The sequence below is a fragment of the Periplaneta americana genome, chromosome 2 (genome assembly GCF_040183065.1).
Source record: "Periplaneta americana isolate PAMFEO1 chromosome 2, P.americana_PAMFEO1_priV1, whole genome shotgun sequence".
Taxonomy (NCBI): Eukaryota; Metazoa; Arthropoda; class Insecta; order Blattodea; family Blattidae; genus Periplaneta; species Periplaneta americana.
The window spans coordinates 183,830,375-183,851,372 of record NC_091118.1 but is presented as its reverse complement, the minus strand read 5'-3'; the positions used below and the strand labels follow the sequence as shown (position 1 = coordinate 183,851,372).

General features: G+C 36.8%; 1 protein-coding gene across 1 annotated transcript in view; it reads right to left on the bottom strand.

Annotated features, from left to right (window-relative positions):
• LOC138694897 (cytochrome P450 4C1-like) overlaps positions 1–20,998 on the bottom strand; it is a 61,861-nt gene that overhangs the window by 28,364 nt on the left and 12,499 nt on the right. The window contains exon 3 of the mRNA XM_069819071.1: positions 11,101–11,207. Coding sequence (XP_069675172.1) covers positions 11,101–11,207 — 107 coding nt within the window. The remainder of the gene's footprint in view (positions 1–11,100; positions 11,208–20,998) is intronic.

The window sequence follows — 20,998 nt, the reverse complement described above, 5'->3', positions numbered from 1 at the left end:
AACAGTGACATGAATGTTAATCTCTTAATAATTAATTTTGATAAGTTCTTAACCTAACTTTCAAAAAGTTACTGTATCTCAAAACAATGTTTTATTTATTCAGAATAATCACCTTATAACTGTGTTAACTTAGGACAAAGGTCACAGAGCAATTATAAGCCTTTCAATAACAATATTGTTTGTCTCGGACTGCAAACCGTTCCTCCACAGTACTTATTACTTTTTTCCTTTTTTTTTTTAGCTTTGAAAATAATTAATAGTCTAAGAAGGTTACTAAATCTAGTGATTATAGATAGAGTCTACAGCGGTCTCAAGGTTAAAACTGCATTGGGCAAAGATCGTTAGTTATTGCCATGGGTGGGCAACTCGTACTCCCGAGGCGCTAAAAGTCTTGGCACAAAAAAAAGCACACACCGAGGCAGCCGCTGCAGTTACAAGCTGTGTGTAGTTTCGTTACAGAAGCAGTTCACTACCATGGTGTGCTGTGGCGGCTGGTGCAGGTGATCGTGGTATCTAGGGCTACTCTATGATTTGTATTTCAGAAAGACGCATTGTACAATAATTACAGTAGTTTTAGACAGGTTGTAACTAAATACTCAAAGCTAAAGAGGCCTACTCCAGGATTTGTATTTCAAAATTATGCTTGGTACAATAATTAGGCCTACAGTAGTTTCAGACACGCTATAACTAAATACACAAAACTAAAATTACATTATTGCCAAGCTTTGTAAATATAATACGTTATTATTTAGTGTTGAAAACATAAATTAAACACAACCCTTTCAAGATACAACAAATATACTTGCAGCATTTATTATACTGTTTGTTAATATTAGTTATTATTTGTCTCCATTGAAACATAGAAAGTAATCAGAGTTTACAAGTGTTTATAGAATAAAGAGATTTCAAAAAGGTATTACATTCCTAAATAATCACAAAATCAAGGAAGTAATTTTATACATATAACAGAAACTGAAATAAACTTACTCCTGAACTCCTTCTGTACATTTAGACGTTTGGCATCTTTTTCTTGCTGTCAGAGTATTAAAATCTGGTTCAAGTTTGGAAACACATAAGCGTAAAACAGCCACTAAATTGTCGTCTGTGACCCTGGATCGCCAAACAGTTTTGTTGTTGGTCGTAGTGAAAAACTACTCGCACACATAGGGTAAACTGTATAGTGATTGACCACTTAAGCTAATGAATAATAAAACAATGAAATAGCGGAACACAGTGGTAACTTATTGGGAGAAATTTAAAGGCATTGGGTCAAGTGAAGATTCAGAAACAAATCAAAATCAATAAATAAAAGAAAAAATTAAATTTTAATGCAAAGGTAAATTAAAAAAAACATAACAAGTCCACTTTTACAGTTATTGACCTTCTACTGCACAGTTATTGACCACACACTTACTAGTGATTGACCGTCTACTGCACAGTTATTGAATACTCACTTATTAGTGATTGAACAACACATTTTCACAGTTTCCACTTTTTTCTTGTCTGTTTCGTTTCTCTTGTTCTGATCTTTCTCATTAAGAACTCTTTGCCACCGGCGTAGCTCTGTCGGCTATGATGTTTGCCTGCCGATCCGAAGTTTCGTTCGGACGCAGGTTCAATTCCCGCGTGGGCTGATTACCTGGTTGGGTTTTTTCCGAGGTTTTGCCCAACCGTAAGGCAAATGTCAGGTAATCTATGACGAATCCTCGGCCTCATCTCGCCAAATACTATCTCACGATCATCAATCCCATCGACGCTAAATAATCTCGTAGTTGATACAGTGTCGTTAAATAACCAAGTTAAAAAAATTTAAAAAATAAATAAAAAAGAACTCTTCTCGCTGCCTTTTCTTTCATCTCTTATTCGCTTCCTTTCTTCTCTTGCCTCTTCTTCCATTTTTCTCTTTTGTGCCTTTTATCATGTGTGTCATTTCTCTGATGTTATTACAAATGGCTTCACTCAGCACTGGGCGAGGACCAAAGGACACTTCTCCTTCAACAGGATAGGCCTATTTGTTTCTGGACGCTAAGGTTGCTTTCAGGACACCAAACTTCTTGGCAGCTTCATTTAAACCAATTCCACTGCGGACAGGTTCTATATCATTTCGTAAAGCTTCCTCTGTATAATGCACTTTACCTGGCTTAGGCATTATAATATAGTATCAGTCCTGTAAAAATCCCCATCATTTAACCGATAACATATACTGTATACAATTGGAGCAAATTGGTCGTTATTCTAACAAATAATTTATAAACGACCAATCACTGTAGTTTGCGGACATTCATTTTATAGTAATTGACCACGGGTATTTTATGTCATATAAAAACTTTTACAAAATAATATTCTGTGGACGGAAACCTTATAACTTTTCTCACATTATGAGTGTAAAAACGAGCACCAGAATTTATGTATTCTTTGCAGAATAAATAAATTATTGTGTGCATTATTCTTAGCAATTACTCTAGTTACTTGCACTTGTTTACGTTCAGTTGCATTTCCAATCGATTTCAGTCCTCTCAGACAACAGACACTAACTCAGTGGGATGAACAGCGACAACTAACCACAAATAAGGGTTGTTACTAGAGGTTTATGCAGTAAAAAGTGAAATCACGATCGTGGTTTATTCACAATATACTTGAAAAAAGGAAGCGGTCAATCACCGTATACTGGTCAATAACAACCTAGTTTACCCTATGTGGAACCAAACATGGCTGCTAGGCGGGAGGCAAACAAGCATAGATTTGAAAATTATGACCTAGACAGCATTACGAACAGTTCGATTCCTGATTTCGCCGAAACTCTGAGCGTCGTGCTGTTCTGCAGATTTTCAATTCTACTTCCAAATTTTCAGGAGCTTCTATCTGCTGAAACCCAAAAGGATTGCAGAATAATCTCCATTCCTTGTCCATTGTCGCTAATTCTCCAAATCTACCAGTGAATTCTGTTGAGAGGTATTGAATAAGGGTTTTATATTTGATAAGCTGACTCTATTCATCGCTCTTGAAAACAGTTTCTAGTGAAGGAAAGTGGTGAATGTTGTTTATTTTCTACTTGATACTGCCATCCTTAATTTACCTACAAATGCTCTCAGATGGTCGATCATATTTATGATCAAGTTATCTTTTCCTTGTAAATGCACGTTCAGATCATTAAGTGTGTACAAATGCCAGTCAAAAAAAAAAAAAAAAAAAAAAACAAGATCAGAAATCCATACTGGGTCTGTTTGTTGTGGAATTTCTATACCTTCGCTTATCGTAAAAATATCTATTTCTTCCTTGAGCATGAAAACCCTGTATAACATGGCACCCCTGCTAAGCTATCTTACTTTAGTGTAATGAATTGGATCATGATAATCACTGTCAATGTTCTTAAGAAATTTGTGACGCGTAAGAAAGTGTAGACGAACATATAAGACACACAGCTTTACCTTCCTTCTTAACAAAAAGGTACTTGTTTTCCCATTCGTTAATAAAGGGAAAATATTTGAACGGATTACACTGTGATTCACTCATTACGAGCCGCCACTCACTATAGACGCAAGCGAACCAACAACCACTCGTGTTGCAAGGCCACGTACACTGCAGCTAGCACAGAGTTCGTTCTACCTGACTGAGTTTGTTCACAGTTTGGGAGCACGAGTTGCCCACCCATGGTATTCCGAAACCGAAGGAATCCGATCGTACATTGATGTAACCTTGAGAGCGCTGATCGTAACGCTTCTGTGATAAGACGTGTACCCAAATCACCTTTGATTCTTAACATCTTATTAACGTATTATAGTTCACGTTACGCATGTACATAATCCGTAGCGTGTGACACTGTGAGTGGTCTCTGCGTAAGGAAAATGAAAGTAAGCTTTCTGAATGGATATATTCCATATATGTGTATTCATTCATATTTGGGAATGATAAAATAGCTTACTTATGCATTGTAACATTCATGTTAAAGAACCTCAAAATTAAATTAAAAGTGTAAAAATATTAAAAATGACGAAAGCTAATCAATTGTAGAAAACTGTATAAATGAACACACACACACACACACACACACACACACACACACACACACACACACACACACACACACACACACACACACACATATATATATATATATATATATATATATAAAATGTTATGTTTTATTTACCGACGCTCGCAACTGCAGAGGTTATATCAGCGTCGCCGGATGTGCCAGAATTTTGTCCCGCAGGAGTTCTTTTACATGCCAGTAAATCTACTGACATGAGCCTGTCGCATTTAAGCACATGGCCCGGGATCGAACCCGCAACCTTGGGCATAGAAAGCCAGCGCTATACCAATTCGCCAAGCAGGTTGACTATATATATATATATATATATAATACACACATTATGCATAACCGAAAATGGAGTTGTAACCAATTCAAAATCCTTTTTAAAAAGATGAAACTCCTTGAATCTATGCTCAAAATTTCACTGTATCTAAGATGTTACTGTTCTGTTAAACCAGATAACCATATAACGTTCCCGATTTTCCAATAACGTGAGCATCATAATAAAACATTTGATTTTATCATACATGTCAGTTATTAAGCTAGCTTTCCCTTGTAGACTTTGACTAAGACGCAGTGATATGACTAAGAAAGGCTAAATCTTGTATCCATTCCTCATCAGTAAGCTCTGATACTGGGTGCTTAAAGACTGTCTAAAAATTCCTTTATCTCAACCTTATTAGTTTCACTTTCTGTAAACAAATAATATTTTTCCAAACTTTCTCGTAACGCAAAGATTTCAGATTTCCTAGCTACTTTAGACAGTCATTTCTCTACGGACGCTAACGGAAAACAATGTGTAACTGTAAGTCTAGATCATATATGTAACAGATAGGTTATCGCTATGTTAAAATCGTTTGCCGTAAACGAACACGAGATGGCAGTACAGTCGCTAATGCAATTCAAATGGGAATTATGACGTGAATCCTTATGTAACAACTAGATGGCAGCGTAGTAAACCTGACAAAAGTTGTTAACGTCAAAGCCTACTATATAAGGCCGACCTGTGTGGGGTATATTATGATCTAGGCCAGTGACCGGCATGTTCCGTGCTCTGTGACGTCATACCACGGAGCCGCCACGCTCTTTGCTCGGGAAACTGCATACTGAGCACAGCGAGGAGAGAAGGTTCAAATGAACAGTGGTGGTACGGCGCCTATGCAATGACAGAGCGCGATCCATTCGTCTGAGGTAGTATGAGAGCAGCACAATTACAATACATTTGTATGAAAAGAAAACTGTACAACCGTGATAAATCAGTGTAACATTATATTTTGGTTTGTAATCAAATTTAATATACTTATAATAATATGAAATTCATAATACAGCCAGCTGCAGAAGCATTCGCATTATGTAAATGAGGCTCCGAAACTGCTATAAATATACAAATGTAGAAATAAATAATTTAAACATTACTACAACACTTTGTCTACTCGGAATGGCGAAGTGTTTGATTTGTGGCAAGCTGTTTCAGCATGTAAAGAAGTTCAATATACAATGCCATTATTCTGTATGCCACACAAATGATTATGACAAATATGGGGGAGAATATCGACAAATACTGGTGCAGCAATTGAAAGATAAATTGTTAAGTGAAGCTAGGGAACACACTGTCAGTGAATCAATGGTAAGCTTAAGGCTTAAGATATAGGATTTCACTAGCCATTGCAAAGAACATGCGTTCTTTTAATGACGGGGAATTTGCCAAGAATGTTGCCATCATGACCTCAGAGTAGTTATTCCCTAGCAAAATACAGGAATGTGATTCCATCAATTTATCTCCAAGAACTGTCGCATCATTGCTGCACTGACGCCACTGCGCTGGTGCGAATTAACAGTAATACGACTCAACTGCTCGCTCTTCCAAGCTCTTGAGGCCTGACTGGCTCTTACGTCATAACCGCAGCTTTTACCGGCCACTGATCTAGGCTGTAAGTAGAGATGGCCGATATTTCACAAACCGATATTTTGTCACAGGTATTTTTTGTCACAGATAAACCTGTGACTGATGACGCGAAATATCTGTGACAAAATATCGCTATCGAAATCTGCTCCGTATTCAGTACTCTGCGACTGATATTTTCTCCTCTACGTCGTAGGTTTGCGCGTGCGCATGATACAATAACAGCAATCTGGCGGTAGTTTTTCCCATCTTATTATAAATGATGTAGTTATTACACGATTTAAATAATAACACCATTGGTTACCAGTACTTAATCTTGTGTAAAATCCTGTCTGAACAACTGTTTTTTTTTGTAATTATTTTCCAATGTTTTTCCGAATACTTATGTTTCATTAACTTTTATTCTGTGACTCAATATTATAATGTTAATGCACGAGTTAAAATAATTTATCCATTATATTATATGCAATAAAAAGGATCAATTTTTAAAACGATTAGGATAATTATATAACCTCAATTTCTCTATACCCAACTACATTTAAAAATGACCAACTGGTTCAATATCTATAATATAACCTCTTGGTACATGAGGTTAACTTTTGACATGTTGCTGTTCAGTTAGCTAAGTATTTATTTGTTGATGGTACATGTACATAATTTCTTTGTTGAATTTTCCCATACAAATCACTGATGAGTAGTGTGTCTAGAGAAATCGTATTCATATTTCACTGCTCTTCAATATTTCCTGCTAATTTTTATCGGTGTGACAAAATATCGGTGTAATTCATGCTACGTATCGATATAAAATATCGGTGTGACAAAATCACCGATAAAAGTCACAGATATTTAATTGTCACAGCCACAATTGTCACAGATACTTGAAAATATCGTTTAAGCTCATCTCTAGCTGTATGTGACCGAGTCGATCTGTTCATATTACGTGGTGTTTGACGTCACTGTCACGAACATACCCGAACGCTTATCTAGCTGCCCTCGTGAGGGCAGCGTTATTCCGGAAGGAGCGAGGTTTGCCCTATTAGCTAATGTTTGAGACCGCTGATGGTGGATGGTCGATCAATTCAAAGCCAACTTCATGAATTTTCTGCAACGCAAACAGGAACTAGTGAACGGGTGTATTACCTTGCAAGAATAGCACGAGTCTAGTAGTTTTACCACCACGTTTCTCCATAATTTTCCCCCAAAGTTAGTTAATAATGAAGAATAATACGCTCCCGTCAAAATTTGCTTTGTTCTAAGCGGTAGGCCTATATCATAATTATTCTGTCTTAAAAAACTGACGCGAGGAACTTTCGTGTCGAACTTACAGCACACAATTTCTTTGGACGGGGAGAACCAGTGTGTTTCATTTTTTTTATTGTTCTTTTATTTCGGAATCGTAATGATGGACCCATATTTCGACCATAATTACAATATGATCCAAAAAGTTAGAAGAATCATATTTAAAAAGGCGGAGAAGCAACTTGAAAGTTGTCACTCTAGAGTCGTTACTGATCAGGGCTCAGGTATTTAGGGATCCATTTACGGCATCCATATTTCCTGGAGTGATTGTAGAAGATGTCTTCCAACACGGTGTATACCTGCCATCTCCGTTCTTTCTCCTTTAAATTTCGCAACTCATTTTTATGGTGGCATATGAAGGACAGCGATTCTTTAATGCAGCCACTATATCCGAAAAAAATTCTTTACCGGACACCGGACAACTCTTTCAGAAATAGATACTTTACGATCTACTGTTGTTCAGTTTTATCCAAATTTAGTTTCTTGTCTACATAATTTATTTATTTAAAAATTCACAATATAGAAATAGGAGTATCTTCTGCGGACCTCTGGAAAAAGAACTAAGGAAGAGACTAATGAAGTGCTTTGTGTACAGTGTGGCATTGTATGGGGAAGAAACATGGACATTACGACGAAATGAAGAGAAACGAATAGAAGCATTTGAAATGTGGATGTGGAGAAAAATGGAGAGTGTGAAGTGGACAGACAGAATAAGAAATGACGTTGTGTTGGAAAAAGTGGGTGAAGAAAGAATGATGCTGAAACTGATTAGAAAGAGGAAAAGGAATTGGTTAGGTCACTGGTTGAGAAGAAACTGCCTACTGAAGGATGCACTGGAAGGAATGGTGAACGCGACAAGAGTTCGGGGCAGAAGAAGATATCAAATAATAGACGACATTAAGATATATGGATCATATGCGGAGACTAAGAGGAAGGCAGAAAATAGAAAAGATTGGAGAATGCTGGGTTTGCAGTGAAAGGTCTGCCCATGAACAGTACTCATATGTATGTATGTCCTGGATGCCTGGAATATCGTGGCTGAGAACAGTCGCTATTTGCAAAGACTAGTCGATTCCATGCCCACTGGACTGCAAGATGTGATCGAGATGTGGGGAAGTTGACTTTTTGTTTTGTTTTTTGAACGCTTAATTGTTTGAATGTTCTGAGGCAGACGCCAGTAAGTTTATGTTTATGCCACGAAATATATTTTTGTTGAGAATAAAATATTTTATTTTGCTTCTATTTGCAGCCATATTGTCATAATCAGGGAAAGGATTTATATGTAAATACATATTTACTTATAAAGCTAATATAATTTATATTTTGCATTATCTTTATGTTTCACAATGTGTAGGGTTGAAAAATCCTACTTTTATTTTCCATATTTTTCCATATTTTAGAGTTTAGTACATATTTTCGTTAATTTCCATATATTTTCCATATTTCATATAAAACAGTCCATATTATATTAGGTTTAACAATAAAACAAAACAAAATTCCATTAACTTTTAAAAATACATTTCAACAATAGAGATTTAAACACATGTTCAGTAATCCCTTTAACATCAGAGTTATTTGAAAATTAGCAGTCCTATCAACAATGGGAAAGTAAGTTACAAAACTGTATTAATTTAATTTAAAATTTTTAACAGACTTCAGTTGTGCAGCTCAACAGTTAAATGCCAGTCAGAGTACACATAGGTTCAGTTTTGTAAATCATACTATAAAGACGGTAAATATGCCAAAAGTACGTCATTCAGTCAATTTAAAATCAAAACTAACAAGTTACATTTCAGAATTTAAAGAAGATGGTTTATCAACTGACAATAAAATATTATTTTGTAATTTGTGTCAGTGTGCAGTATCATCTACACAAAAGTTCCTGGTGCAACAACACATTACAACTAGTAAACATCAGGCCAACAAACAACTAAATTCCAAGCAGAGACAATTGTTTTTAACACAACCAACAACATCGAATGTAAGATCTGAGTTTAACATCGACCTGTGCCGTTCTCTCATCTCTGCTGATATTCCTCTCTACAAACTAAAGAATAAGGTCTTCAGGGAATTCCTTGAAAAATATACTCAACATACAATCCCGGATGAGTCAACACTTAGGAAGACGTATGCTCCATCCATCTACGATGAGACAATACAGAAGATAAGAGATGAAATTAAAGATAGTTCAATTTGGGTTTCCATTGATGAGACTCCCGACAAAGAAGGTAGACTTGTTGGTAATGTAGTTATCGGTTTGTTAAGTGAACAATATTCTGAACGAATTCTTTTACATTGTGATGTTCTAGAAAAGTGCAATAACAAAACTATAGTTAAACTGTTCAACGAAGCTATGGGTATCCTGTGGCCAAAGGGTATTATGTACGATAATGTGTTATTCTTTATTAGCGATGCTGCCCCTTATATGGTCAAAGCTGGACAAGCATTATCTGTTGTATATCCTAAATTGACTCATTTTACTTGTGTGGCGCATGCATTTCATCGTGTGGCAGAAGTGGTCAGAGACAATTTCCCTAAAGTAGATTTGTTGATTTCATCAGTGAAAAAAGTATTTCTCAAAGCTCCCAGTAGAGTTAACGTGTTGAAAGAAATGTACCCTGAAATTCCATTGCCACCAAAGCCAATTTTAACTAGATGGGGTACATGGCTAGAAGCAGTTGAATATTATGCCGAACATATAGACTCTATTAACAATGTTCTCCTTGCATTGGACTCTGAAGATGCAGTCTCAATTGATACTGCGAAAACAGTTACCTGTGACATAAGTGTGAAGAATGACTTAGCTCACATTCAGCATACATTTTCATGCATCATAAAAACGCTCAAAAGTCTCCAAAATAGGCACCTTTCACTATCTGAAAGTTTTGAAATTATAAATAGTACTGTGGAACAACTGAATCGTGGTAGAGGTAAAGTTGCAGATGCAGTAAGAGCTAAGGTGGACACTGTACTTTCAAAAAACCCTGGATATGAAGAACTACAAAAGGTTGTTGCTGTGATGAGTGGTGAATCAACAGTGAAGATTAACTTGGACTTATCCCCAGCAGACATTGTGAAATTGAATTATGTACCAGTTACTTCTTGTGACGTCGAACGCTCTTTTAGTCAGTATAAATCTATCCTCAGAGACAATAGAAGAAGATTCACTTTTCAGCACTTGAAAGAAATGTTTGTAACCTATTGTTATGGTAACAGACAATAAAAATTGTGTTTTGTTGAAACTACATTGGAAGATAAGGTACGTCCATTATATTTGTTGTTTAGTTTGATTAAAATGTACCAATATTTAACGTACATAGTCATTTTTTTATAATTTTAAGTCCATATTTAATTCCATATTTTGGTAAAAATCCATATTTAATTCCATATTTTGGTAAAAATAACTACATATATATTTACATATTTCATATATTTTTAGTCCATATAAATCCGTTCCCTGGTCATAATAAATAATGATAAAGTCATGGAATAATAAATTCATGAACCTGATGTTAATTACTAAAATAATCATAAAACAGAAAGGAACAATTATATATATATATATATATATATATATATATATATATATATACTCTCACTCTGTCTCTCTCTCTTAAAAAACAAAACAAAAAAGAACATAAAAAGCACTAGGTTGTGTTCGAACACAGGGTCTCACGAGTACCAGGCCGGAATCCTATCATTACGCTATAAAGTAACAGAGAACACTTTAGTTATATCTGTAGATATCAGGCAACGTGGTCCAACAACATATAACATCGCCTGTCTCCGAATTGTAGCGAAGATACCCGAAGAGAACTTTGCTTCTAGAGAGCTACCACTTTTTCTTTTGACAACTGTACGTTACCTCAACGTATTTAGGACTCCAGACGAAAACAAGGACTTTTGTACCAATCCACATCCTGAATATATCTCCATGAGATAGGGCTTGGACTTTCATGTTATCCCAATACTCTGAAAAAAAGAAAAACAATCACTAATAATAGCATATTTACATTTACTGAAATGTCTGTAGAAATTGTATAGATAAGAGCCGTTCAGAGCAGAAGTGGTGTAAATAAAAAATTGATAATGAAGATTAAAGTAAACATTCTGTAAAATACAGCGCAAAGTAGCAATTAATATTCAATTTATTTAAACTATTAGTAGTCAGTGGTTAGCAAGAAGGTCATATTAATTGCTAATTTGCGCTGTATTTTACAGAATTTTTACTTTAAACCTCATTACCCAATTTTGACTTACACCACTTTTGCTCTGAACGGCTCATATTATTGTTCAAGTCGGTCTATAGGCAATGTACAGTACCGGTACGTGTACTGAAATAATAAAAATTATATATTATGCGAGGGACATGAAACTTGCTTCGAAATACTTGTATATTGTATATTTAATACCGTATTTGCTCGCGTAATTTGCGCCCCCGCGTATTTTGTGCAACCTAATTTTTAAGGGATTATTTTGAACTTTATTTTTGCTCCGTGTATTTTGCGCACACATTTTACGTACATATTTTTTTCAGTGTAGTAGGGATTACGTACATATTTTTTTCCGTGTAGTAGGGATTTTCCTTCCCTACAGTCGATCGTAGGTCATTCACCAGCAACTGAAGTACCTGCTTCAGAAAGAAACCCCAAAGTCCCGCTACTTTAACAATGCTTGTCCTTGGTAGAGACAAGTTACCGGTATAGAAAATTAGCCCTACCGTAAATACTTGTATTTCAGAACAGGACCTCTTATTTGAAAAATCCGCATATTTTACCCACCCCAATTTTTCAGTGGCCAAAGTTAATTAAAAAGTGCGCAAATTACGCGAGCAAATACGGTATTAGATTTCAGTTTATCAATTAAAAATGTTCATATAATTTTAAAAAGAACTATATTTCCTTAGGTACACTATTTAAATTATGAATAAGTGTATTATAGTGTTTTTACTCTGGTTTTTAAACAATTCTGCACTATTATATTGACATTTGGCACTAATATTAACTGCAATATTTTATTATAGCATTTAATATGTATCTTTCTTTCTTTCGTTTGTGTTGCTTTTTTTTTTTAATGTATTTTCTAAATCGTGCTCAGGATAGGGACCGATGGCGGACTTATGTGAGGGCGGCAATGAAGCTCCGGGTTCCTTAAAAGCCTCAACTAAGTAAGTATTATGTATTTTGTATATACATTGTATCAAGTAAGCCACCTATAATTGGAAGCTTGCTTCTGTTGGTGGTGAAGTTTAAATAACATTGTAGCGAGAGTTGCACATCCAGTGCGTTTCTGACCACTGGACATTTCACGTTTAGGCTTAACACATCAAGTATTCAGATACGGTAGTTAAAATGACACTTAAAATATGAATTCAGGCAGTTAAAATGGCTCTTAAAATATATGAAAATATTGAGAAATATGGACGCTAAAATTGTATATGTTACCCCTATACAGGGTGTTTAAAAAATATGGGGCATAATTTCAGGTATGTATTTTCCACATGTAGACAATCAAAATAGTTCATTACCAACATGTGTCCGGAAATGCTTCATTTCCGAGTTATGGCCTTCACAACATTGAAATTCACCGGAACGTTTTTCTTTCCGCAGGTCGTTGTCATTACAGAAGATGTTCAAAATGTCCACATCCTGCTTGAATACAGACCTCACATCGATGTCTCATTGACCTGCGAACACGATCCCAAACTCCAGGAGTATTGCGTATCTCCTCAGAACATGCCACAATTCGATTCCGAAGGGATTCAAAATCAGGCACCGGAGACGAATAAACCAATGATTTTAAATGGCCCCACAAGTAGAAATCGAGAGGGTTCAGATCAGGTGAGCGTGGAGGCCAAGCAATTGGGCCACCTCTACCTATCCATCGAGTTAAATTTTCCATACTCGCACAGACGGTAATGGAGACGTACAAATGTCTTCCGATCTGGACATTGTCGCTGTGGGTACCTCCCCCGGTACAAACGACGAGCCAGCGCAGCATTGCCGTCCGCCTTACCGTACATGAAGTGTATCTCTGCCAGCTCTTGATTTGAATACATGTCGCACAGTCTAACGCCTACACAACACTGAATGTAACCTTCGCCTCGGAATGAACTGCCCTCTTAATGTCTGCTTTGACGGCAACGACCTGCGGAAAGAAAAACGTTCCGGTGAATTTCAATGTTGTGAAGGCCATAACACGGAAATAAAGCATTTCCGGACACATGTTGTAATGAACTATTTTGATTGTCTACATGTGGGAAATACATACCTGAAATTATGCCCCGTATTTTTGAAACACCCTGTATGACATTGTACCCAGACAGTAGACGTATTTAAGCGCTCGTAATTTAGTTATTCTGCTTTACAAATTTGTATTACTCTCATTCATTCAAGTTAGAAGAGGATTTTTCACGAAAAAATGTTATAAATTTATGATACGGTTCTTGAAGCCTTTTTGAATGAAAAAAAAAGTTCCTATGATCGATCATAGGTCCGAATTCGAACGTCTAAAAAGACAAATGAAAAACATAAAAAATCTAATAAGGTAGTTAACAAGCCACAGAACAAAAATTGTTCATGCCATTTACCGCATTTCCAAATTTATTGCGGAAAAAATGAAGCCATTCGCAATGGAGGGGAATGTTAAAGATTGTTTAGTTTTAGCTGTAGAAGATGTTTCGAATAATTTAAGTACATCAGCCTGTCATCTCTCACGGTTCCTGACAGAACAGTGGAAATAAGTTATGTATGTATGTATTTATTTATTTATTTAACCCTATTTTACCCTAAAGTACATTAGGGTTATAGTTATAGACTGATAGTTTATATTATTACAAGGATAATACATTTGACGTGGGTAACCCCGTCTTGCTACTTGAAATTAACCATATCTACTGCATTAATTTGAATTAATTACAAATTCTTAAATATATTACATATAAAATTACATAACTGTTTATAACAGCATGTTTTTCTGTTCTGTTGTAGGGAAACAAATAGACAAGTATGTATTTATTCACACTGCAATGGGTATATATCCGGTGGCAGTGGTAACTATACACTCAATAATGACAATAATAAACTTATTAAATTAAAATACAATTAATAATAATACCAATAATTAATACTAACAATAATTTATAATAATAATAATAATAATAATAATAATAATAATAGGGAATATCCTAAATTAAATGAAACGATAACTTAAAATAACATTTGAAATAAATCTAATTTGTATCTTAAAACTAAGATCGAACTAAAACCCATGAGTATGATATCTTCATATCTGCACAAGTACCTTTCAACATTACACTAATTTCGCTGTCAACTCACTCGCTGCACTGGAACTACGACACATTTCACTGATTCTATCCTGATTACACTAACACTTCAAAAACATTTCACTGTTCAAATACTTTGCACTGCCACTATAAACTATAAAGCTTCACTGACAGAAACACGTTTCACTTACACTACACACTTCACTGACACAACATAATTCTTCACTGATACAACAGTTCAATAACAACATATCATTTACACCCTTTAAATACTGTGTATAATTACCGTCTATTAGTAAAGTCCTTAAGCCTATTTTTAAATACATTTTTGGTTGTTGGTAAAGCCTTCAGTAAGTCTGCAGGTAAAGCATTCCAGTCCCTGATAGTACGATTGAGAAAAGAAAACTTTCCAGTGTCCGTCCTCTGCCTTCTTTCCCTCAGTTTATATGAGTGGTCGTTCCTTGAAGAGTAATTTGGCGGCTGCAACCTATTTTTTATTTCTCTTCAGGCAGGCTCACCTCTGTATGTTTTGAACAGTGCGCATAATCGAATTCGAGTTCTCCTGTCCGTGAGTGTGTTCCATTTTAATGGTGAATTTTTCCGACAACACGTGAGAGCCCGTTTTTGAATCTTTTCCAGTGTCTTAATATGTTCTAATCTGTAAGGATCCCAACATGCACCACCATATTCCATTACTGGACGTACTAGTGATTTATATGCAATCTCTTTGGATTTATCAGAACCTTATCACAAAGTGTAACGCTCTCCATGCTTTTCCCGCTGTGTCTGTAACGTGTTCCCCCCAGCCGAGATCGCTGCTAAATGTTATTCCGAGGTATTTACATTCATTCCGAGGTATTTACATTAATAAAATAAAAACTTTCCACTGGTATTTTCAGTGGGTTATTTTACGACGCTGCATCTGAGTCCAGGGTCCAGTACCGATAATTATCCAGCATTAGCTCGTATTGGGTTAAGGTGAAACCCCGGAAGAAACCTCAACCAAGTAACTTGCCCCGACCGGGATTCCAACTCGGGCCACCTGTTTTTTCGCGGTCAGACGCGCTAACTGTTACTCCACAGGTGTGAACTCCAGTGATACTCCTTGGCTTTAGACTTTAAAGCCATACATTGAATAATACATCGGGAGAATGTAAGTGCGGCGTCTGCAAATATAGGCTAAAAATATTATGTGCATAGTTGTAAAGAGAATCAATTCCAGTAAATCATGTCCACTACTGACGCAGACTGCGACTGTCCTGTAACTCGAGCGCTGTTCTTCAGTTGGTTCCCAAACAAAATATCAATAACGTGAGTAGGTTCCCCATGTTCAAATATCAACAACGTGAGTAGGTTCCCCGTGTTCAAATATCAACAACGTGAGTAGGTTCCCCATGTTCAAATATCAACAACGCGAGTAGGTTCCCCATGTTCAAATATCAACAACGTAAGTAGTTCACCATGTTCAAATATCAACAACGTGAGTAGGTTCCCCATGTTCAAATATCAACAACGTGAGTAGGTTCCCCATGTTCAAATATCAACAACGTGAGTAGGTTCCCCATGTTCAAATATCAACAACGTGAGTAGGTTCCCCATGTTCAAATACCAACAACGTGAGTAGGTTCCCCATGTTCAAATATCAACAACGTGAGTAGGTTCCCCATGTTCAAATATCAACAACGTGAGTAGGTTCCCCATGTTCAAATATCAACAACGTAAGTAGTTCACCATGTTCAAATATCAACAACGTGAGTAGGTTCCCCATGTTCAAATATCAACAACGTGAGTAGGTTCCCCATGTTCAAATATCAACAACGTGAGTAGGTTCCCCATGTTCAAATATCAACAACGTGAGTAGGTTCCCCATGTTCAAATATCAACAACGTAAGTAGTTCACCATGTTCAAATATCAACAACGTGAGTAGGTTCCCCATATTCAAATATCAACAACGTGAGTAGGTTCCCCATGTTCAAATATTAACAACGTGAGTAGGTTCCCCATGTTCAAATATCAACAACGTAAGTAGTTCACCATGTTCAAATATCAACAGAGTGAGTAGGTCCCCCATGTTCAAATAACAACGCGAGTAGGTTCTAAAACTGTTTGGAAAGGGGATGTTTATCGATCATGTACCAGAGAAGTGACAGTGTTCAAATATCAACAACGGGGATGAAGTAGTTGTTATTGCCTATAACGCCACCTAAAATCGATAATTACTTCTTCCTCAGAGCGCACAACCAACTGTTGTGAATCTTTTCACAGTAAACTTAATGCACAATTTTGTGCCCCACACCCAAATATATTTTGCATTAGGAGATACTCTAAAGGATGTTCAGTGTGATACTTACATTAAGCTTAGAAGTAAAAGTAAATATAGACCAAAGATAATGCGACAAAAGGTAAATTTTGTGGAAGGTTTGATGGGAAAAACTTTCTAATAACAGAGTGATAGATATAGCCTACATTCCTGCGACACGTTTGTTACAAATTTTTACCGATAGAAAAATAAAATTATGAAGTTATTCGACGCTACGTGTCCGCCAAGCACAAAACATTTTTAACATACCCAGTACCGTAGACAGTAGTTGACAGTTCTAAGTCTGTATAAAATAAGAAGGGAAATGTTTTCTGGCTTGGTCTAGCGCGGGAACCAATTGCAGTACACAGATGAACCCAACCTGGAACCAACTCGGGTATAGCTCTGGAACGAACTGGGAACTGATTCACAGATTTGGGAACTAATTCCAGTACGCCCAACTCGAGCGGCCGACCCGTGCAGCGGTTGAGTGGTCAGACCTCCGGCGTGTCACGCAGGTGGCCCGAGTTCGCGTCCCGGTGAGGTCTGGGATTTTTCATTGAAAAATTCATAGTGACACTTGTGGCGGATAAGGTCGCAGTTGGAGTTTTTTTCCTCGGGATTCTCCCGTTTTTACCCATAGTAGACATCTACATCATGCCGTCACCATTTGTCCATTTCGTCATCATTCCATAGCATTCTCCGATCGAACGGGGCTGGCCTAGGCACGAGAAGGGTTGTCTGCTCGAAACTTAGGTACGAAGCGAACCTTAGTGTAGTCAGCCGGTGTGGGTTTGGGAATGCGCTTAGCTTGAGGGTTGGCGTAATAGATCGTAACAGGTCGCAGTGCTGGGCCATAGTGCCTCCTCCCTTCCGTTCCAGACTCGAGTTGCCCATCGTTGACTTCGCTTTGTTACGTGAACAAAAATTGGAGTCAGATTGCCACTGTGTTTATCCTTCAATATGAGCTCGCGACCTGTGCTAGGCAGACAGGAGAGACATGTGCGGGGCTATTACTTCAGATTCATAAATGGTACAACAATCTGAAGTAGAAGATGATGATGATGCTACTGAAACTTTTCAACCTTCAACGAAAGTTAAAATGCGATAGGTGTTAAAAGTTCTGCTATATAACGTTCAGCACAATCAGTAGATTTTCGAAAAAGAATATGGTAATGCAGGATTTGTTAGTGATGAAACCACAAATATCAATAAAAGATTTTTTAATTAATATTCAAATATATTCGGTGCAATATATTTGGTGAAAACGAACATTAAAGTAAAATCTCATTCTATTGCTATTAGACCCTAAAGCCTTTACAAGGATCTGGTAAATTTTAACAAAACAAAATATTTTGTTGTTACTTGTAATTTAAATGTGAATAATAACATCAAAAACTTACTTACTTACAAATGGCTTTTAAGGAACCCGGAGGTTCATTTTGCCGCCCTCACATAAGCCCGCCATCCGTCTCTATCCTGAGCAAGATTAATCCACTCCCTACCATTATAGCCCACCTCTCTCAAATCCATTTTCATATTATCCTCCTATCTACGTCTCAGCCTCTGCAAAAGTTTTTTTTTTCCTCCGACACCTCAACTAACACTCTATATGCATACGTGCTACATGCCCTGCCGATCTCATACGTCTGGATTTAATATTTCTAACTATGTCGGGTGAAGAATACAATGCGTGCAGTTCTGTGTTGTGTAATTTTCTTCATTCTCTTGTAACTTCATCCCTCTTAGCACCAAATATTTTCCTAAGCACCTTATTCTCAAACACTCTTAACATCTGTTCCTCCCAAAGTGAGAGTCCAAGTTTCACAACCATACAGAACAAACGGTAATATTCTAACTTTCAACTTTTTTGAGAGCAGACTGGATGACAAAAGATTCTAAACCGAATAATAACAGGCTTAACATCACAAACACATATGAAAAGGTAAATGAGTTTAATTAATACTTAGACACATTAATTATTTATGACAATAATATAAAATTGGTGCCCTATACAGAAAACAGAAATATGTTATTATGCGTTTCCCGATATATTAAAGAGTAAATTAATTTAAAAAAAATGCATAGGGTAAACCATACAGTTATTGGCCACTTAAGGAAAATTTTATGTTTGAACGTCGAGGATTTCAATGCATTATATTGTAAGAAGGAACTGTTTGTGCATCTGTAATTGTCAATTATTTCTTTATTCGAATCACTGTTACAAAAATGGAATCAAGAATACTGTGTGATACTAGTGACCAATTAAAATTAATATGTGTGAAATTATAGTTATTGGCCACTTCTTGACAGTTATTGGCCACCGATTGCATAGTTATTGGCCACTTCACAATTATCATCTCTAATAGACATTTATTTTTGTTTTGGCTGCAAATATTATTTTAAACTGTTGCTATCATTTCTATTAGTTATTTACACATGCATTGCACTGCCCTAATACCAGTTTTATGTAAAATATAAATCCACATGTCTCTTTACTGTATACCCTTATTTATATGTTGCTAGTTTATCAAATTTTTCAAGGTAATCACCATCCTCCGAACTACCCTTAAGATCCATACTGTTATGTGAATCTTCTCCTTTATAAAAATGAGTGACATAGGGAGATATCACCATCAGGAATGTGTTGTCTGTGTTTACGTGAATTATAATTTACATAGCATACGTTTTTACAATATTCACATCAAATTTCACTGGAAGCTTCTTGCAAATGTCACAAATTGGACTTCATTCATTTTGCAGTTCTCTGAAGAGTGTTCGTTTTCTTTTTTCTGTCGCAACTTTACGTTTTCTCTTTCTTTTTTCTTTTCTTGGACAACTTTCCGTTCACGCTTCTTTCTGTGAATATCCTGGTAGCTCTGTGATATTATCGAAAACGGCAATCTTTCTATATCATGTTTGCCTTCTCTTTTAGGTGTCTCTGGCCACACCAGAAACTTGCCGATTGATGTATTCTTGATTCTTTTGAGGATGGAAGATATTTTCTTACTTATGTCCTTTTTACTTGGTTATTTAACGACGCTCTATCAACTACGAAGTTATTTAGCGTCGATGGGATTGGTGATAGCGAGATGATATTTCTCGAGATGAGGCCGAGGATTCGCCATAGATTATCTGACATTTTCCTTACGGTTGGGGAAAACCTCGGAAAGAACCCAACCAGGAATCTAACCCGCGCTCGAACGCAACTCCACATCGGCAGGCAAGCGCCTTAACTGACCGAGCTACGCCGATGGCTCTCACTTACATATGTTACCACAACCAGAATGTTGACTACTGCAACCTGCATTCACACTTGTTGAAGTACTGTATTGCCATGGGGAGTCGGCCACTGGCGTAGTTCAGTCGGCTGAGGCACTTGCCTGCCGATCCAGACTTGTGGCCTAGCGTGGGTTCGTTCCCGCTTGAAATTATCATTTGGTTGAGTTTTTCCGAGGTTTTCTCCAACTGTAAGGAAAATGTGAGGTAAACTATGGCGAATCCTCGGCCTCATCTCGAGAAATATCATCTCGCTATCACCAATCACATCGACGCTGAATAACCTAGTAGTTGATACACCGTTGTTAAACAGCCAACAAAAATGCAATATAAAAATTGTCATGGAGAGTCACATTCCGGGGTTCATCTCTTGCATTTTATAATAGGCGTAATTGTCAATATTGTCAGCCAAAACTTCTTGTTGAGTACAGGGTTGTTTCCGATCTCTGATAACGAATTTGAATGACGTCATGTGAGTCAGGAATCACATCGACAACTAAATTGCGGCGAGAGGTGACAGACCAGTAGTGAGTGATTTCATAATCAGAGTGCACGGAGTATTACAGTAGCAACGCCCAAGAAAATTTAACCTTTCTGGGAGGTGTACATAACAACTCTTTCCGATGTCAAGTACAGTTACATGAAAATCATAGGAGCCTGTAAAAAACGTGGTTTCATTATTTCCAAGAAAGACATCTTATGTGTACTTAATAAGACTGGCAAAGCTCGGATGGGATTAATTCCAGAGTGGAAAAAGCAAGCAAATCCACCCCCCTGTCACAAGTCGCCGCACCCCACGAGATGATACAAATTAATTCCATTCGAACTTTATCAATATTATTAAGTATACAGAAGATGCCTTTCTTGGAAATAACGAAACCTCGTTTATTGCAGGCTTC